At 41.5% G+C, this 20,046-nt stretch overlaps 1 protein-coding gene across 1 annotated transcript in view; it reads right to left on the bottom strand.

The window, feature by feature from the left end:
• plod2 (procollagen-lysine, 2-oxoglutarate 5-dioxygenase 2) overlaps positions 1 to 20,046 on the bottom strand; it is a 31,891-nt gene that overhangs the window by 6,646 nt on the left and 5,199 nt on the right. Inside the window, exons 2-12 of the mRNA XM_069159456.1 lie at positions 13,878 to 13,969; positions 12,808 to 12,944; positions 9,869 to 10,032; positions 6,891 to 7,003; positions 6,740 to 6,803; positions 6,396 to 6,493; positions 5,268 to 5,369; positions 3,036 to 3,161; positions 2,831 to 2,952; positions 1,507 to 1,611; positions 507 to 632 (exon numbers count right to left, since the gene is read on the bottom strand). Coding sequence (XP_069015557.1) covers positions 507 to 632; positions 1,507 to 1,611; positions 2,831 to 2,952; positions 3,036 to 3,161; positions 5,268 to 5,369; positions 6,396 to 6,493; positions 6,740 to 6,803; positions 6,891 to 7,003; positions 9,869 to 10,032; positions 12,808 to 12,944; positions 13,878 to 13,969 — 1,249 coding nt within the window. The remainder of the gene's footprint in view (positions 1 to 506; positions 633 to 1,506; positions 1,612 to 2,830; positions 2,953 to 3,035; positions 3,162 to 5,267; positions 5,370 to 6,395; positions 6,494 to 6,739; positions 6,804 to 6,890; positions 7,004 to 9,868; positions 10,033 to 12,807; positions 12,945 to 13,877; positions 13,970 to 20,046) is intronic.

Below are 20,046 nucleotides of genomic sequence, written 5' to 3'. Positions count from 1 at the left end.
CCGGAGGAGGTTTCTATTTACGTTTTCATTGTTCGTACCAAGTGTTGATATACAGGTGTAGGAGGGACTGGCGAGCATGCTGGAGAACCGTGTGGTGAAATGAGGCACCAAGCGAAATGCGGTGGTCATTTGGCAGTTTTAAATCAGGGTTTCTGTGGTGGGTGAGTTTGTTCTTCTGCGCCATCTGGATGCCCTTTTAACTTCTTTTTAAATACAGTCAGTTCAGAGAGAGGGCGCGAACTTGACAACAACACTTTTGACGCCACAGGCTTTGACGCTCGGTACTAAATCACTGCTCGGGTAGGATGTAGCTTCCGTGCCTCTTGAAATGTGTTGTCTGGGATGTAGCTCGTAAAACGAACAACTGATCTGTCTTGTCGTTTACGGCTAGACATGGGTCCGGTGTTTCAGTGCAACGCGACGAGATTTATTGACAAACGTGGACGTGCGTGCAGGTGCGTGAACGGTGCAAAGCTTTGCGTAACCTTGCTGCTCTTGTGACTTACACACGTTTTCTCTGCACGATGTCGACATAATCTTCCGAGCGAGCGTAATAGCCATCCAGACTCAAGGCTCCCCAGAAGTTGGACCACAGCTTGCCGTGACGAGTGACAAGGGGACCAATTATTTTTCTGTCGGGAAGCGGGAGACAGAGTAGAGAGATGGTAATTCTGTCAGAGCAGATAAAAGTCCCGGGTCTCATAGTGGTGAAGCCTTTAGCTGGAAAGATATGATCACTGCCAAGTCAGTAACACATAGAAATGCATGATGCAAACCAGACCTGCACATCACGCTGGACTGGAATCAAATGAGAGTAACGTCCTGCTGCTGCAGGCTTTTCTTTCTTTTTCTTTTCTCATATTTAAGCCCAGAAATATGGTCTTGAATTTGCGTGAAATACAGTAACACAGGATCTTTCCACCCAAACCACAATGAAACTGTTTTTTTTTTTCCTTTTAAATAAACATGGCAGACTTGAAATAATCGAACCATAAATCACAGTGTTGGTTGGCATGGATGCACTACAGTACTACCGACGGTAAATTATCTTGGTGAACATAGATTAAAGTGTTCCTTCCAGAACACTTGTGCCAGCAGAGGATTCTCACACTGCCTTAAAATATCCTACAAAGGCTTTTTGGGCTTGCATGCATCCACTAGGTCACAATGCCATGCCACAGCCGCAATGACATCTCGTTTACGGGAAGCTTTCTTCACAATCATAAGCTGCAGAAGAGAAAAAAGGCTTTGCATGTTTGTTTTTTGTATAATGCAAAGTGGCATTTCGGGGTTAGTGCAGCAGACTCGTTCCCTGTTTCCATGTGGCCGGGCAAAAACAGGAAGCCAGGGCAACTTATTTTTGACTTTCATTCACCCAGCTGTAATGTTCCTGTGGTTTTGCTACTTGAGGGATAAATTCAATGGCTCAATGATCCCAACAACTCCAAAGGAGGTTTGTTGGAACAGGTTCCAACGTGGCTGCCACCGTAGTTACTGTGTCATTACCTGTTTTGCTCAATGAGGAGCTTCACCGTCTGTCTGTTGGTGAGCATGACGTCTGAATCTATGCTGAAGTAGTGGTCGCATGTCGCGTCCTTGCGGCAAAGATCCCTAATGAAATGAAAAACACAGACGTGGCAGAGAAAGTAGTTATTTGTCAATCCAGGGCTGATTACAGTCAATGAAATACTTGGAAGTAATCACTGTCACAAGTTCAAATTTATCAGCTTCTAAATATAAGATGCAATTTTCAATTGCAGAGTCCGACTCTCAGTGAGTATCTTTAAAGCTGCAGCGGATGATGAGATTTTAGGAAGATTAGAGACTGCTATTAAACCTTAGACGTCTTCATTATAGGGCCGTCCTGACCGATGCTTTAGGGATGCTGTGCTTTTAATGGGATCTCGGTGATGAGGCCTCACAGACTGAATTATCCGATTGACAACCGACTGTTACTCAACACTGAGCGATGAGAGGAAGGTGCGCATAATAGCACGAGATGCAATCAAAAGGTTTAGAGACTGTGCCTACGACCACATAAAACCACAGCTGATTTCAAACCGGCTGCTTTCGCCTTCAAAGTTTGTCCCCCTGCGCAGCGATACACTTCTCCCAGAGCTCCCGCCTTGTAGGATTTGTCACGATACCAGCATTTTAGTAGTCGGTATCAATAGCACCTAAAATCTGTGATTTACAGTACCAATTACATTGGTAGAGGGGGTGCTGCCGATTTCCTTCCCAAGTTTACCACAAAATTCGATGTTCACTTTCTGCTCCAGTTTTAGGTCCGTGGCGAAATCAGGTGTACCAGTAGTCACAAAAACATGCAAAAATACAGGTGTTGATCAAACCACTTAATTTTATTACTTCCCCTTGCTCAGATTGTGTCAAAGTGCTGCGCTCCGTTTGAATTTGACAAGAACAGTCTCAGAACTTTTCAATTGCAACTCTTAAATGGTGAGGGCGATTACAGCTGTGGGACTGCTGTCTAGTATATCACATCAACACTTCCCTACGGTCCATGTAATGGACAGCACATGATCAAAACCCACAAGAGCAAAATGTTGAGGCGAGCGTGTTCCAACCGCACTGTATATATGATGTAACCGGGAACAATAAATGACCTAGGAAACCAAACACTAGCGTATTATACTTCGTTCAGCAACAAAGATGACTGTTTTCTTAAATAGAAATGATGCGAGCACCATTTTTATGTTTAAAAGCAATTCACGGTTAATCAGGGCCAACGTAATCACAATCGGGTTTCATCTGTTTGGATTTTCAAGCCACAGATTCCGAGAGACGATAGATTTAGAAGAGGCACACATACATTCCCATGTTCCTGGCCTCTCCTTGGCTCAAATTTTCTTCTGGTCCCACAACTTTGAAGCTGTTGAACACATTCCTGTTCTCTTCCCAGAAGCTCTGGATGTGCTTCTCGTGGTAAACCTCCTGAGCAGGGAGCCAATATTAATAGATTAGAAGTCACATATGAGGAGCCATGCTTGTTGTAGAGATCTAGGAGAAAAGCTCACATTGTTGTGGACAAAAAGTCGGACTCTATCCTTGGGATAATCCAGAGTCAGCAGCCGGTGGAAGAATTCGGGAAGAAATGCAGACGGCTGCTCAATGAATACTCCGACCAGCACATTTGGATATTCCTGTTTAGATTAGAGGACAGAGAAATAAGGACTATTTTAAACAACTGGTTTTCGTAATGCAGCACTGTTTGACATCGATCAGGGATGATTTTGACATTTCTTGTCTCACAAACAAAGAGTGAAGTTGCTACAAGTGTGCCACTTGACTAACAGATGCAATCCTGGTTATTATACTTGCACATTTGGATATTCCTGTTTAGATTAGAGGACAGAGAAATAAGTACTATTTTAAACAACTGGTTTTCGTAATGCAGCACTGTTTGACATAGATCAGGGATGATTTTGACATTTCTTGTCTCACAAACAAAGAGTGAAGTTGCTACAAGTGCGCCACTTGACTAACAGATGCAATCCTGGTTATTATAATTTGCAGTTTTCTGTTCTAAATGTTTAAAAAGGATTTCAACGCCTCACATTTATCATTTTCATTAGGTGCGCATATTCGTTGTACATCTCTTGCTTCTACAGATCAGGCCAAGAGATGTTGGTGAGCGGATAAGATCCCCATAGGTAAGCACATTGCTTATTATTAACCACGCAAAGACAATTGGGGCTAAAGAACATATAGCGAGACAAAACAAAGCAAGAGACAGAGAGAAGAGAGGAGGAACGACTTTCCCATGACCGTCAGTTCCAGCCCACACAGCTCAGTCTGGACTCCTGATCGTCTTGACCAGTTCACAGCAAAGGTCTGGGCCAGGGATGAAAAGGGATCCGAGCAGAACCATCTAATTTGCGAGTTCCGCAATGACTGTGTTTGAGGCACATGAAGGGGAACTCATCCATTAAAGTCAGTGCGAGCCAGACAGTGGACCGGCAGAAAAGTGAGAGGAGTGGTGAAAAAAAGGGCTGAAACGAAAGCATTTATTATGCAAGACAGAAGCAACACCTACCTAGACTTTCTTTAAACACATAAGACAAAACTACAGTACACAGTGAAGTAGTCTGGCTGGCACAGTTTTGTGTATTTGGGACTGTAACACTCAATTTCAAGCACCAAAGTATATAAAGAACCAAGCAGGACTGCCTGGGAACTGGGTTTTACCCCACAAGAAAGGCCTGGACAGTCTGACCAGGGTTTCCACATGACCTGGTCTTACACCAGTCTCTGTCTCAAACACACAAGAGTGGCACAGAGGAATGAAATGCCTTCACATTATTGAGAAGCAGCGCATTCTGCATTCATTATGAAAGGTCACTGAGAGCAGCTTTCACAGAGACGCCTTTCACGTAGCTGCGTTTGTACTGAATCAGCTCCAGTTCAACTATTGCAGCACATTTATTTGTGGAGCCTGGGGCATTACAGAAAATCTTAAAGGATGTGTTGTGTTCATATTGTACAATATTATTTTGTGACTGACATTGTGTGCTTGTGTCATGTGAAAACCTAGATGTCATTGGACAGTAAGGACACTTTAACCATTTCCCAGAAAACACTGCAGATAAAAACAAAGATGACCCGAGATCAAGTGTTTCTTTACTGCTTTTCCCACAAAGAAAAAAGTACGTTTGGTCGCATGTTTGACAGACGCAACCACACAGCCGGAGACGTTTCCTAGTGCCTGCCATTTCTCGCTGTCTGTACATTGCCAGCTTTTGCTGAACTCGGTGACAAATTTTCAGCATAACCGCTATAACTTACTCTTGTGGATAGAACCCATACTGAGGAGCCCACTAAAAGGCAGCCTGGTCGACAGTGACACCCCTTTAAATGAGCCCTTCAGAAAACCTCAGAAGCCATATCCTGCACCACAGCAGTGCAGTGCTTCCTTTAACGCCAAGTAGCTCCCGTCGCACTTATGCTCTTTTAAAAGGGTCCAAAAGGCTGAACGGGCACATGACCTGTTATTGTTGGCATGCGAGTGTGAGGCACACACAGTCTTGCTTATCTTTTGAAATAGGACAAGCAGGGGCTCCAGTCCTTCTGTTTAGACAGTCGCTGATAGATGGATGATTCATTTCTGCATGGCAAGACCGGGCTGTGTTTCATCCTTTCCAATGTCCACAGGAATGGAGACGAAAGACAAACTTTCCACAGCAGCAGTCTAAAAACGGACTAAAAAGGCGGGCAAATAGAGGGAAAATGACTTAATTCGAATCACTTACTTTTAACTGGGACAAGTCCACAACATCGTCGTCACAATGGCTGCAGCCATGTTCATAGTTCCATGTGTTGGGAACGTAGTTGGCCAAGTGGTTCAAGTACATCTGTAAGGAAATTAAAGCAGATGAATGACTCTTTTTATGTCTCAGCAAAGGGCATTTAAAAAAATGTCATTATGTCTTTAGAATATATTACCCTGGAATACAACTGTGGATATTCCAATTTACTTTAGGAACAGGGGAACACTGGACAGAATAATTTGCAGTTCAGACTAAAGACTCCTCTACTGATACTCAAATTTGACAATCCTAGTGTAATCATTTTTTTTTTCTCTTCTCAGCGTTACTCATAAAACAACAATTGCTGCTCTGAATTTAATATTACACATTTTGTGGGAACACATAATTTCCTGGGTGCTACCGTTTACCAATCTGTTATTGCAGACATTAACACTGTGATCATGTCCTTGTCACCAGGCTGAACTTGGCACGAGTGCTGGAAAATAATAATAATAAACGAATGGTCAGACGTCCGGCTCAGCAGCTCCAGCGGTAGAAACCACTGTTAGGACATGGATTCTGTGATCTCCCATTTGGAGCCTCTACCCCAGCTGTTTAGGCCTGTGGGAAGAATGACTCAACAGTTTGGTGGGTTTGGTTCATTACCAAGGACGACCAGACAAGGCGGCTAGTGGTTTAAACAGGACTCGTGGAGAGTTAGGGGAAGGAAAAGAGCAGAAGGAGAGCAGTATCATATGGACATCCTGCTTTTTAGTGATGGCAAAGAGCAACTGGGGGGAACAAATGGACAGAAGCATTATAGCCTTCTTTTAGCCAGACTTCGCTCTCCTCTACTAAATAATTAGCTGGCTTTTACGGGCAGGTTATAGGAAATACCACATTAACAGTTTTGTGTAATATACACGCTGGAATGTAATCGTTGTGATTAATGTTAGTTGGATAAAAAAAAAAAATGAAAGGCAGGGGCCAAAAAAGTAATCTGCAAATGAAAGAGCAGTGTTCAATAATTCAAGCCAAAGCGGGTGTCATAGGTGGGGATAATTAACTTCAAAGTATCTTTGCTGTACCATACGTAGACGACATTAGGCCAACCCATGATTTCATACTCACTTTGGTGTTTCCGTTGCCATGGACAACCACTGGCAGCGAGTCGTACGCCGTGTTTCTAACTCTCACTCGTTCTGTTCCAAACTTGAGAAGCACTTCATCTGCCAAAGGAGGGGGAACACCACATATTTCAGGCCAGGTTCGGAAAACTGAATATCCCGCCACGGGCGAGAGCTGCGAGGCCGTATAACTTATGAAATACCATAATTCACAGAGCGCGGCAGCAGAAAAAAAGCATGCAATGTCGGCTTAAGCTATTTCAAGCAAAGTGTTGATTTTTGTTACTTGAGTTTAAAATATACAGATGAGCAGGAAATTAAATTATTTCAGTTTCTTCGATTTCTCACCAACAGCCCCATTCAGGTTCTGGAAAATCTGGCACTTGTGGTCCAAACTCATGTTGAGAATTTCCTGCCAGACATGAGCACAGAGAAGTTGGTTTAGGACATTTGAGGTATGTTTTCAGATTAAATGCTGGCGATGACTCTGGATACTCACTCGTTGTAATGGATCCAGGTACATTTTGGTGTAGAAGAGCTGGTCGTCATCGTTGTCGTGGAGGTTCCACTGGGAAACCACTCGGTTCATGTACGGGGCGTAGCCAATTATACCTGCAAGTAGTAAACAGTGTTAAACACATATCCAGCTCTAGAGTATAGATTGAAAGACGTTTATAATGTCGTACACAACTGGCAGACAATTGTACTCTATCTGCCGGCTTCACGGTCTGAAGACTTCAACCTAGGAAACCTGACTGCCTTAAACAAAGCGTGATTTTTGGCACCCAAGATATGAGCCGGGACTTTCTCTTCCCACAGTCTGTAGATAGAGAGGAGTGCAATAATAGATAGTCAGAACGCTATAATCTCTATGTTATGACTGTCACGCAACTGACTGCTCGAGGAGCTTCTGGATTTATGTATACTAGTATTTCACACACTCTAAATGTACATTATCACGGCAACCTCTAAACCCCCCCCCCCCCCCCCCCCCCCCCCCGTTTCTCCTCTTTATCCTGCTGTTGCTCAAGGACACTGACCACAATCACAGATTGCAGGGTTTGGCTGTGTCGCTGGTTTTGTATCCCATCATTTGAAAAAAACCTCAGACACTGTAAACAAGTCTCAATGGATAGACATGACATAATCTAAAGGGCAGGAATGAGAAAAAGTTAAAAGAAAATTGTGAGATTTTATGTCGGTCATATTGTTGGTAGTTGATCGGCGGATTCTGGGGAAAAAGCGGGGAAGCCTTTTTGACTCCATCTTTTAGGAAACATTTTGTGCTGCCTATCCTGGATAAAACGGTATAAAATACTCTCTTTTTTAGCAAGAACGACAGCATAACATAAAACAACAGAACTAGTTTTTAAATATGTATGCTTGGACAAAATTTATGAGAACAGTTTAATTTGCAGCTTTCAGTAATTACAGGTAATTAGTTTCGACCATTACTAGTTTTAGGTGGTGAGTGACCTTTCTGTTTCCCTGCTCAAATAAACACTTGCAGCCTGGCACAAGCACAACCCGACTATATCTTCTTTCGATCGCCGAGACACTGTACTTTCTGCGACACGGCAGTGTCCAGATGCTATAAAACACTCCCCACTGGTCACTTGGGCGGTAACCGTAAGAACACAAACAAAGCCTACAATTTTATACAAACTGCGGCACACTCAGGGGCCCAAGACAAATCCACATGTCATGTCAATGACAATGAATGCTAAAAACAGTCTCTGATCAGTCTGAGACAGCTAGGCTCCAATATGGGAGGTCAGACCAGGCTGATGACCACAAGGAAAGCAGTAATTTAATGTCCTGAAGAACCAGCAGGATGCAGCTGGACATGCCATTTGGATTGTACATGAGGATTTACCGTTATTGTTTCTTTCTTTAAAAATGTCTGCACGTATTCAGAATATTTTTCTCTCTAGTTCAGCGTCTTTAATGTATGCGAGCATGAAGTCACATTAACATCATGTCTGGAAATGTATCGCATCTAACAAATATCTGTAAGAGCAACCGCTAAAGCAAAAGAAAATCGTAAGTATTGCCGGTAATCTCCAGATTAATGGGCTTCTCCCACCTCCTGCGCACCGTGGACAATAAATACCTCACGGAGTTTACAAGGAAAATATAGTTCTATTTTACAGCAAGAGATAATACTGATAAAAATCCTGTGGTTTTGTATTTCAAAACTAACACCGGTCTGTTGCCACTCTAGCGCCACTCTTTAGACTAATAACACTGAAGGCGCGCCGCTGCTCGGCCCCCCTGAATTCCAACGAGAGCTGCAAATCTTCAAACTTGGACAGTTGACGGTGGAATGTCAACACAGCTTAGTTGGTTAGTTGGGTTTACAGCCAGGTCACTCCAACACTACTCTACCCCCACATAAAATGTCTAGACACCTACCGTAAATGCAATGGTAGCCATTTAAACACATTTTAGTGATACTCATTGCTTTTGTGTTAATGTTGTCTTCAGATTTTCTTTGTCCCACTCAGGAAACTATCACACTAAACTGGGATTGTTTATTCTCCAGAGAGGCAGGGCTTTAGGGATTAATCCCCAGGTTAACAGAACATAGGCGGCGTAATTTAGCAGAGAAGCAGCAGCAGCAGCAGAGGTGTTCAGGGACAGTATTTAGCCGTAGGTCACCCACATGCTCAGAGCTCGGTACACACAATCACTGTAGTTATGGACTTAATACAGGTAACTAGACTTCACTTTATGTTTACGTGTGTGGGTGAAACACGAGCTGTTCCGCAGCCCCTGCAGACAGCTGGACTGGTTCAGATAGGAGTGTATCTTTTCTGTTAGGTGTGCGCGAGATGTGTGTCAAATGTTTTTTTTTGTGTAGCCACACCTTTTTTGTAGCGTGTACGCTACACTAAAACGAAGTAGACACGTACACCCACGTATGCTTCCTTACTGTTTTTTTTTTTTTAGCAGTCACAGCGTATCCAGCCCTGACTCGTCAGGCCCTTATCGCAACCCTTTTCCGAAGAGAAAAAAAACAACATCAGCAAATGCTACCAGTGGTTATTTCAACACGGATAACAAATTACAGCTGTTGCTGACCTTGTTGTCTGTGCTAATAGCTGTTGTGCAGATACATTCAGCGTTTCATATTGCTATCCCATGAGCAGGAGGGGAGAAGCTATTATTTGGGTCAATATGTGTAATTTTGTCTTATCATTCCTACAGGGCTGGTGTAACACAAAATGGTGTCACAATCCCCGTTTTGTAACTCGGCTCTGATATTCTAACCCGACCTTCTCACTCTTCATATCTAAACCTAACCAATACTGCTGGTATCAGAATCTGATGGGTGACTAAATACAGTGTGTCAGTGATTTTGGTTTGCATGGCCAGTGTACAAGAAAAGCTGTGTGATACGTGTTTTTCAGGCACGTTAGTATGGATGGAGATCGGTTCAGAAAACAGTTGATATTCTGAATTTGTGAAACCCACCTCCAGAGTTGAGGTATCGCTTGCCGCTGCGGACTGAGGGGTACTTGTCAGCGAGTCGTTTATCTGGCCATATCAGGCCCTCTGCAGCAAAAAGCACTTTGTGATTGGCCTGCTGGAACTTCCTGAGAATCTCCTCTGGTCCCCCAGCAAAGATAAGATCATAGCTAAAAGGGAGGAGTGAAGAAAAACAGATTACTGTCATTTTATTTAACCTATAGGAACAGTCTTTTTCTTGAGCAATATTTTATCTTAGATCTGACACACTGGCTGGGCTTCTACTTGCCTGAGATAGATAGACATCTGAATGTAAACAGTGAACATTCTTCATGAGTGAGCATTAGTGACGGAAAGCATTCTGGGATTGTACTGTGAGGTATGTGGAAAGGAGTTCTGCTTTGCCAGACATTGACACACAAAAGCACGCAAACAGTGCTGATCATGACTTCCTTACGAAGGCCTCGAGGTGGCTTATTTAAAAGCACGCTATTGTTAAAAAGGCAGATATTTAAAAATGTAGAAACAACTAAATGTTTCTGCTGATTTTATTGCTTTTGAGGTGTGAAGTCTTAACAGTAAAAGAGCCGATTAATTTTGGTGGCACCAGTTTCACAGTCATTGACTATAAAACACCCTCCGCTAGACGTGGCTTTAATTCTGTTTGTGTGTCTGTGTACTGCAGACACGAAAAAAAAAAATCTCACACTATATATTTATATATGCACACTACACAGTAGTTTATATGAGATTGCAGGAAAGGTGTGTAATGAGACAAAGGAAAGTCAAATGTAGGTGAGGAAGCTCCATCCACATCTGGTAGACAGATGTTCAGACAAGTAGCCTCTATCCCTCATAAACTCATCAATCATAGTTATTTATCCAGTATAAAATGACCTGCAGTCCTTGAAATGACAAGGTTTAAAAAGTTTATTGTGTGAAAATATATTTATGACCAAAAACATCTTGTTCTGTTTTACACTCTTTGTCAGTACTTTCCATATTATTATTTAAGACGCTGAATTAAGTGTTGCTGCAATGAGATGCTAAACGGTTTTGCTTCTGTAACAAAACTAAAAAGTGTGACTAAATACTGCGTAGCATGATTTCAACTCTGCACTCAGAACCCATTTCATTATAAGACTCATCTATACCCAAGTTGCTGGTGAATCGAATCAGTAGCTAATAATCAAATTGTGTTTAAAGCTCCACTGACACCATTGATGCAGTGGTTTTCACCCAAATCAAACCCGTCGAACGGGAATAGACTCATGGAACAGTGTTGTGTAGCGGTGAGAAGAAACGCGTCATTCACCTGCCTCTGGAATTTAGAAGTAGAAACCACCATCTCCTTAATTTCTTCCCAGCATTACTAAGGTCGGGTGTTTGGGAATTAAAAGAAAACCTTGTCTAACTCGTTACATTTTCCATCGTGAAGCCCAAAAGGGATTACATCGAGGCTGATGCATAACTCACACGTTCCTGGCTGCGAATAGTAGCTGCGGTCTCAGTTTGAGCTACGCTGCTTTTGAGTGGCATGTCATCATTTTCTTTTCATTTTAAGAATTTGGCACATGCTCAGAAGCTCAACAACACCGTGAATGTATTTCAGTTTCACTTGCAGCTTAGAGAAGACATTTATCACAAGACAAAATGGAATTCTGTGATCAGAAGCCGACACTGTCAAAGCACCCGAGGTGGTCCAGCAGGATTATAGATGTTCAAAAGCATTTGAAAGGCTCGTAATCTTCTGAAGTGCAGAGGTGTTTTATTATACTACAATCACTTCCTTTTAAAGAAAAAAAATTACATTTCCAATTACCTGTTTCAAGGGTGTGACAACTTTGCACAGCAATTATTTCTAAAATTATTCATGTCACGTGGTACAGTAAGCATCATCATCTTCTGCTCTATTTAAATAAATATGGCTGGCAAAGCTCTTATTATCCTGAAACACTCACATTACCTCAGTGAAACTTTGCATTGGCTTTGAAAACTCATAATTCAGCTACCTGCATGCCAGAATTACCCTTCTCGTATATTTGGCGATGCTCTATAATGATGCCTTTGCATGAATGAGTGGGGGATGTCTAGGCACTGCGTAAATATGCACTCGCTCACAGATATGGCTTTCAAAGCAATTATTACAGTCTGTGATTGTGAATATTTGTTTTCATTTCCAAATCAGAGCTCTACACAGCAATTAAAAAAATTTGCGTCCCTTTCTTGATATGGAAATTAAAGCTAAGTCACATCAAAGCTCGCTCAAACTGATGTTTTAGAAGCTCGGCATTTGTAGTAAAAGAAAAATGCATCCAGTAAGCGAGGGGGGGGGGGGGGGGGGGGGGGGGGAAATACAGTTATTAAATCAAATAGAAAAATCTAATAAAAACAATTGGATCTTTTTTTTCTTTATGACGCCTGTTGTCTGCAGCAGAGTTAGAGACTTCACTTCGGTATTGTATTTTAAAGTAATATGGCTCTTGGGAATATCTAGTGAATATTCAAATCGTCCATCTATCAGGGCTCTCTGTGGACAGAATTAATTTATAGTCTGGATTTGTCTACTGGCTCACAGCCTCAGTTTTTTACTGTTATTATAGTCTCTGGGGTTCACATACATACATAAATGGTTGGTTAAAGGCTGCACCAAAAGTTTCAAAATGTTCAGTTCTACAACTTTTAGGATGGAGCAACTTGAAACAATCCCCAATGATGGGTGGCCAGACCCAATCTATTCAAGCGGTGAATGTGGATGTGCTAATAGTAGTCAAATTCATTTAGGCTTTGAGATGCTTTTTTTCACGACTCAATAAATGTTGTCACTCAGCAAAATACTGAATTAGGAGGAAAAGCCAGGCAAAGGAAAGGTTGCGCTGGTCTGAAGTCACCATGATAGTACTATAATATGTCATTTAAATAAATAGCTTTGGTTGTCAACGTACCTGTCCACGAACAGGATAACAAGGTCCTCCTGGTCAGCCACAGCCTCCATAGCCTCCTTCAGTAGTTTGACTTTTTGCCCTCCACCGATTGAATGGCCGACGTCCCCACCCTTCCACGCTTCTCCCATCCCCAGCACCTGAGACACAACACACAACGGACAGATTGTCGAGTCCATTAACTGGCTCGACACCAACAATGACCAGAAGGCCGCCTTTCAGCGCAGTAAAAGCATCCAATCTTCACCAGTCCTTTGTTCATTTTCCAGTCTATCTGTTAGGAATTGTGCCAGTGCCAGAAACACTTCTTTCAAGAAACAGGATAACAAGCTGATTTGAGAATGGGCAAATACGGGCAGAAAATAGACGTGTTTTTATAGACTCCTTTTATGAAAATGCTGCTAGATCAAACTTTCACACCATCTCACTATTTTGTCACGTAGCTATGAATGCAAAGAGCCAGTCGTCATCAGGGGAGCTATAAATGAGAGTGTGAGCCTTGGAGTTTAAGATATAGTCAAACTGATAATCCCCGTGGGCCGAGTAACCTGCGGTGCTGAGGTAACACCTGAGATTCACTCCGATTTTCAGGTCCCTGTTTTTCTTTGTTTACCAATGGTGTTCGGGGCCTTTTTGTGCAGACTAGAGGTGAGTGCGCATCTCGCCTGAAGAAACAATATAATTAAACTGATTATAGCAGGAAGTTCTCGACATGAACTCTTATTAAGAAATGTTTTGCCGCACAGATCATTTTAAGTAAGGAGTCGAAAAGACCTGCAAAGTATCTCGCAAGGGCTCACAGACGAGGGCAGGGCATGAACTGAGCTCCAAGCTGGGGGGGGAAATAAATACTCAAGATTGTTTTTACTAATTGTTTCAACCACAGAGGGGAATTCTAGACCCACATTGAGGAGGATCCCTTTAAGATGGATGTTTTTGCAAGTTGCTGCACTTGGTTGTTTCCTCTGAGGGACCTAATCAATCCTGGGAGGTGTTCAAAACATTCTACTGCTGTGCGTCGTTAGCAGCCTAATTTTTATGATTAAATAGAAAATACGCGAGGCCAGTCTTACCTTCACAGTGTAGTTGAAATAGTTAGCAGACTCCATGAAGCGGAGGAAGCCGTCTGTTTCCTCTGTTGCAACAGTCACGACGAGCAATTTTTCTGAAAAAGAAAGAAAAGGACAAATGTTCCAGAACTTCAGTTTATGACTGATATTTTTTGACCAGCAAATTATAGGGATGCGGGAATATACACTTGCAGATGAAACCTGAGACATTTGAAGTTGAACAAATTTTGGCTTCAACAAAAGGATACCCACAGAAATGTGTATATTGTTCTAAGCTTAATTATAAGTATTGAGATTCCCACTTCTGTGAACCGTGTTCCTTGTAAACCTCAAACCTATGTCAACATACTTGTAGCTAGCTGGTTTAGCCTTAATTTATGTCTTAAATTAGGAACGACTACTGTAGTTTTAATTCGATTTAAAAACAGAACCATATTTTTTGAAGACAGACTCAATAAATTCTTCCTTCGTGGGGCAAAAGAACTCCCACAAACCTCTAGGACATATCCAGAGACCGTGAAGTGCTGAAATGTGAGGGTTTTAGGACGGGTTAACCAAATACAGATTTGCACTTTCGTCTTGTGAAGCTGGACTACCCTCGAGATGCTAGTTTTCATTTGTTCTGCAATATTTTGTTCAACCAACTGAGGTTCGCTTGAACCAGAAAGGTTCTGTCTTTAATTGTCAGCCAAGGAAGGAAATAATCAGGAACTCTATATCTCATTCATCAAATGCCATTATTACATGAAAGGGGGAGCACCTATTCATTTCTTTCTGCCATTTCAAAATGTATAAAATGTTGTTTCAAGCTGGTCGTCAGACAGGCCAACAAAAAAATGTAATAAGAATTTTAATATGGTTTTATAGGACTGCTTAAACACTAATCCTGCTTTTCATGTTTGGAGAGACAATCTGCCCTCTGTTTAATATGCAGCACTACGTTCCACTAAACCCTCGTAAATTATTTATTGAACATTGGCAAGACGGATTGGGACTCTGAAAGACATATCAGGGTCCGATAAAGGCCTTGAGAAGACCTAATTCATAAGTGCACTCTGGACCAGAACACAGTTAAAGAGCTGGCATTACACCTTTGGTTCACGTGATGGGTATGATTTGCGATTAGCCTGAACTAGACCTATTTTGTCTTGTTTACTGCGTGGCAACTTTCACCATCCACATAAAGAACAATGAAGAATTCCAGTAAAAAAAAAAAAAAAAAAAAAAAAAAAAAAAAAAAAAAAGAAGAAGAAGATATACTGTGGCGTTTTCATGTGGTATAACCTCCCTCACTCCCATTGGTCAAATAAAGCCAATATGGCAGCTATGGGAGGAAAACAACAATATCAAAAAATATAATTAAATCAAAAAGCATTCATACAACATACCAGACAATCCGTTTTCTGTGGGTGTTAAAAATATCGCGTTGCCCAGCTTTTGATATATTTGAAACCTATTTCAACACCGTCAAAATAAACCAGACGACGGGTTTGACAAAAGCCCAGGTCTTACTCCAAAGCAGTATTCGTCAGCGGTTACAAGCAGCCTCCTCCGCAACTCTTTTCCATCCTTTCCCGTCAACGTGACTTAGCCATTCTCTCATCTCAGTCTAGTCTGGGGCCCTGTCATCACTCTAATAGCCATTCCAGTGCTCGTCCGACGCAAAGGTTGCGTTACAGGTTGGAAATAGTTCTACGTCTGTCTCTGTCCGAACTGCCTCGCATGACACACAGGAAAAAATAACAAGGCAGATTTGGTAGAATGTGAGTTCCAAATTGAACACAAACTATAGTGAGCTCCAGGTGTTCTCTGTTCTTGTTCTTGGCTTGAAGGGAGATGTCGTCGGAGGATAGTAGAGCCGGGGGATGATGTTTCCCTCATCTGGGAAACACATTGCCGATACATCTCTGTTAAACAGGTGATTCTAATGGCTTCGGGAGAGTGTTTCCATGCTTCCAAGTTCCCGACACCAGACAACCACATTGGCAAAGATGCAGCCCAGATCAGGCAGCTGGGTATGCAGAGTGCAACATTTGTATACTTGAAGACCAGTGCCTTTGGCAAAACATGTGTTGTAAATCAAACGAAACTACCCACTTTGGGGATATATTTGAATTATACTAGTGCACAGTTTACCTCTAATTGTTTAAGTGCATTTAAGATGTGTCCAATTCCACTTCTGTTATTTTAACGGGGGATAATCTGAGTACAAAGTAAATTACATAGTTCAAAGGAGTTGTACTTGGTCTCTTAATTAATCAGAGATGAGTTTTGATCGTGACGTAAAATAAATCCATCACACCGTTATCTTCCATTCCCTTTTTAAAGTCAAGTGTGCTTGCACTTTGGCCAATTGCTATTGTAGTGGTGGGTTTTTTCAAGTAGTAGGAAAAGACAACTTCTCTGCAGAGAAAACGTGCGCCAAGTGAAAGCACACGAGCAGATTGATGTAAATGTAAAAAACCTCCAAGAAAATTGTCTCCGTTACGTAATGCTGTCATTACAGCCAGGACACAGGTTTAGTATTTCTCTCTGCAGTGTGCTCAATTTATTTTTCTGTTCTCATAAATTTTAAGCTTATTACCAGTAGCTTTGTTTCTGTTTGTACAAGAAAAGACAGCAGTGAGCTGCATATTGTGATCTCTGCTCTATTCAGTTAGTTTCACTTAGTCTTACAAAAAAATACATGCCACATCAGTGCCACCCAACAAGCAAACGTCCAATTTCAGTACAGCCTGGGGAAAGCCTTTAACCACGAGATACGTATTAGCCCTTTTGTTTCCTACATTACAAGTGTTATTCAAACATTTTGGCAGGTCTCTCGAGTGGCTCTTCCGTACATCAATCTCCAAGGTGAAAGAAATCACGTCGGATTCTCAGTGGCCTCGTGAACCACGGCTCAAAATACAAATACAACACGAATGGCCTCGGGAAGAATGGTGATCTGTCAATTTAATGCCAAACCAAAGCTATTTCTCCATTTTCTTCTGTTACGTTAACCTAAATAGTACCATTAAAAGTATGGCCGGTAAAGGGCCACTCTTTGAGCATAGAGCAACAATCTGTACCCACTTATTACTTAATTGCATATTTACTAAAAGTTAAGTCTCAGCTGAACAACGGGCAAGTTACTATTGTTAGTATTTTTGAATGAAAATTCAACCTATCAACATATTATAGAATATAGCAGAAACATGTTGTAAATTGCACTACTTCCAGAAAGGTGGCGGTAATGCACCTTAAAGCTGTTTGCCAATCAACAAAATAAGGGGAAGAAGAATACTTTATTACCAGGCTCCCGTTTTTGAGTAATAGTAGAATAGTTCCTAGTTAATGTTGAATTTAATTTTTGTTTGAAATCTCTATCCCTGCTCCTACCTGTCAGTGTGGAATACGAAGGAGCAACAACATCGTCATATTAGATGATCTCTTGTCAAATAGATTTTCATGGTAAGAATTTGTAACAAACTACTTATCTGATCCCCCTCAAAATGCCACACTTTATTTCTCACCGTGTAGAAATGCAGCATTCACACTTTATATTATTCTGTGTTAATACTAATGGCTTGCCTTTGTAGTCACACAGTTTACTGGCTGAAACCAAGCTCACCAGAATGAGCCAGGGTGTTAATGGAGGACACATAATGCTTCATTGTTTCACTGAGTGCCAGGGGAGAAAAAAAACTATTTTTTTGAGGACAATGAAACAACTAATCTACCTTTCTATTCTTTCTGTCTAAAACCAAATTAAATCTTTGGACAACTTTCCAGTCCTTTTGATGTGTTTTACAATAATCGCACTAATAATGAAGCATAGCTGAGGGCCAGACGGTAACACTCAAGAGGCGAGGCTTTTATACAACTATGACTTTAGAGGAAGAGTGTCTAGTCAGAGTAAACACTGCATGTTCTCTTGTCAGTACAGTATGAACAGCCCACAGGAGGAGAGGAATGCAGCTCATACTGTGCTGCTGAAACTCCTCTCCAAGAAAGGCAAGGACACCAAGTGGTCTTTCCTTTGCACTCTGTATCTGCACCACATGGGGCTCCGCCGTCTAGATAAACTTAACACTTCAATGAGCAAAAGTTCTGACTCACTGGCTGGGACAAAGCTTTAGTAAGCATTTCTTGCAGAAAGGAAAGAGCTATCATGGGAAGGTGCCCTGGCCTTCAACATACGCAGAACAGGATCCTCTTTGATGAGACAGTCTTGGTCAGTAAACACAGTGAATACAAACCCCTGGTCTATTCTGGTCGTCCAAGTAAATACACAGTTTTCACCAAAAGGCCATAGAAAGAGCACATAGTTCAGTTAATAAGCAGCATTGATTTGACTCGGCCTGCCCTTACTGTTAAAAGGAAGCGGGAGATGGAAAGATCATCCTTATAACCACATTAGACCTCCTTCAAACTTTCATACAAGGATTCCACATCACGATTCTAAATAAAGCTTTTTTCTTTTAGTGCAACCCAGTGTTCCATTCCTCAACCTGTTAATTTACTTGAGGATGTGCACCTGAATGAAAAACCAGCCCTCATCATATTCAATTTGAATTCAACTTCGACCCGAGTGTTTGTGTTCCTTCTTGCAGCTGGAAGGATGAAAAAAGACAACTATTTCTGGGTATTTGGAGCGTGGTATAAGAAATTGAGTTTAATAGACTCCTAAGCATTTCCTTTTAATGGATGGGCCCTGACTCCTGAGCTGTGCCAAAACATTATCACTGATTTATTGCCAGGTTTTGTAGCTGAAACTCTTCCCTGCGCTGCTCAAAATAAAAAACACTGTGACAACAACTTTGTTTTGTAGGTAATGTAGAAATATATTGAGCCAGATTGCATAAAAAAAGAATATATAGTGGGATTTTTCAGTCGATTCACAAATGCGGGGGTTGGCCTAATAATGTTTTTGCTTAGTTTCCATAGTCTTAGCAATACAAGTTGAAGAAAACAAGACTAGTTTGGGAACTTACGGTAGCAACACTATCGAAGACAGACTTATCAGACCAAGTATGTGGTAATACTGAAGCAGAGAGAATTCTCAGAGAATAGAAAAGGGCAAAGGGAAGGAGAGAGGTTAGCATTACATTCCTGTGTCATTCAGATCCATTTTCCAAAAGATAAAAAGGAAATTGTCTTGTTCCTGTGTTGCTCCTGTATCTCTGGAACTACTTGTGCCTTATTTATTGATCAAAAAATATTTCATTACTTGTAGTAATTCCTTATCTTGAAAATAATAATCACATTCAAACAGGGCTGCTGTTAGGATGTTGAGTCACATATGGAATCGGGAAGGTGTTAATCTGACATCTGGGTAAACTGTCAAACGTGATCATTTAATCCATCCACATCTTTAAAGTAATGGCACACGCCCTCAGGCAGTTTTTCCTGCCTCAGTTGAACACATGAAAAGGAAAATAAGGCATGGAAAGAGAGGGCTAAAGAGAGGGTTCAAACCCTGCTTGTTATCTCGCCTCCGGACAGCCAGCCAATGACAGCGTGAAGTGAGTATGGATGAGGGATTGTTAGTTTCAGAAGGTTACAGAAATGGTCAGACAGCCTTCCCAACATCCCATCCTCCAATTCTGATGTTGGAAAGGTTCAGGGCAGAAGAGGTTTATAAATGACAAACAGTTCTTATAAACACAGTGGTAAAATAAGGGCAGAAATCTTCATTCAAAATGGCGCAGAACTTTCTCAAAAACATCTGTAGATATGAGTGAGACTGAATATATGGAGTATAAGAAGGATGAATGTGCACAAAAATCAAGTCGCCTTCTGTTTTAACTGTTAAGGCGTCACATATATGTAGCTCTGCTATAACTTCATTTCCCAGCCTTCCACTAAACATAGAAACACGCTACCCAACCTCCAGTTTCCAGCTTTAGAAAGCATTAGAATTTTAATGTGACCACATGTTGCTTTGGCCCAGAAGTTTTACCCTTGATATCTGAACACCAGGAGCCCCAGACATGGAGACATTTCTTTTACAGTAACAAATACCTTTGTTGCTACCTAGGTGAGTACCCCATGTGTTAGTAGTTAGCCTTAGAAACCAAATTTGAGGGACTAGAAAACCCAATTGCTCACAAACTGGATGGTTAAACTTTGGTTTTCTTGTCCACAACTAAAATGAGACTTTTCTATTGACATGTCAGTGTCACCATAATTG

The sequence above is a fragment of the Embiotoca jacksoni genome, unplaced genomic scaffold (genome assembly GCF_022577435.1).
Source record: "Embiotoca jacksoni isolate LCO1_2020_lvr unplaced genomic scaffold, fEmbJac1.0.p SCAF_25, whole genome shotgun sequence".
NCBI classification, from domain to species: Eukaryota; Metazoa; Chordata; class Actinopteri; family Embiotocidae; genus Embiotoca; species Embiotoca jacksoni.
Note: the sequence above shows the minus strand (reverse complement) of the source record. Positions and strands in the feature narration are given on the sequence as shown.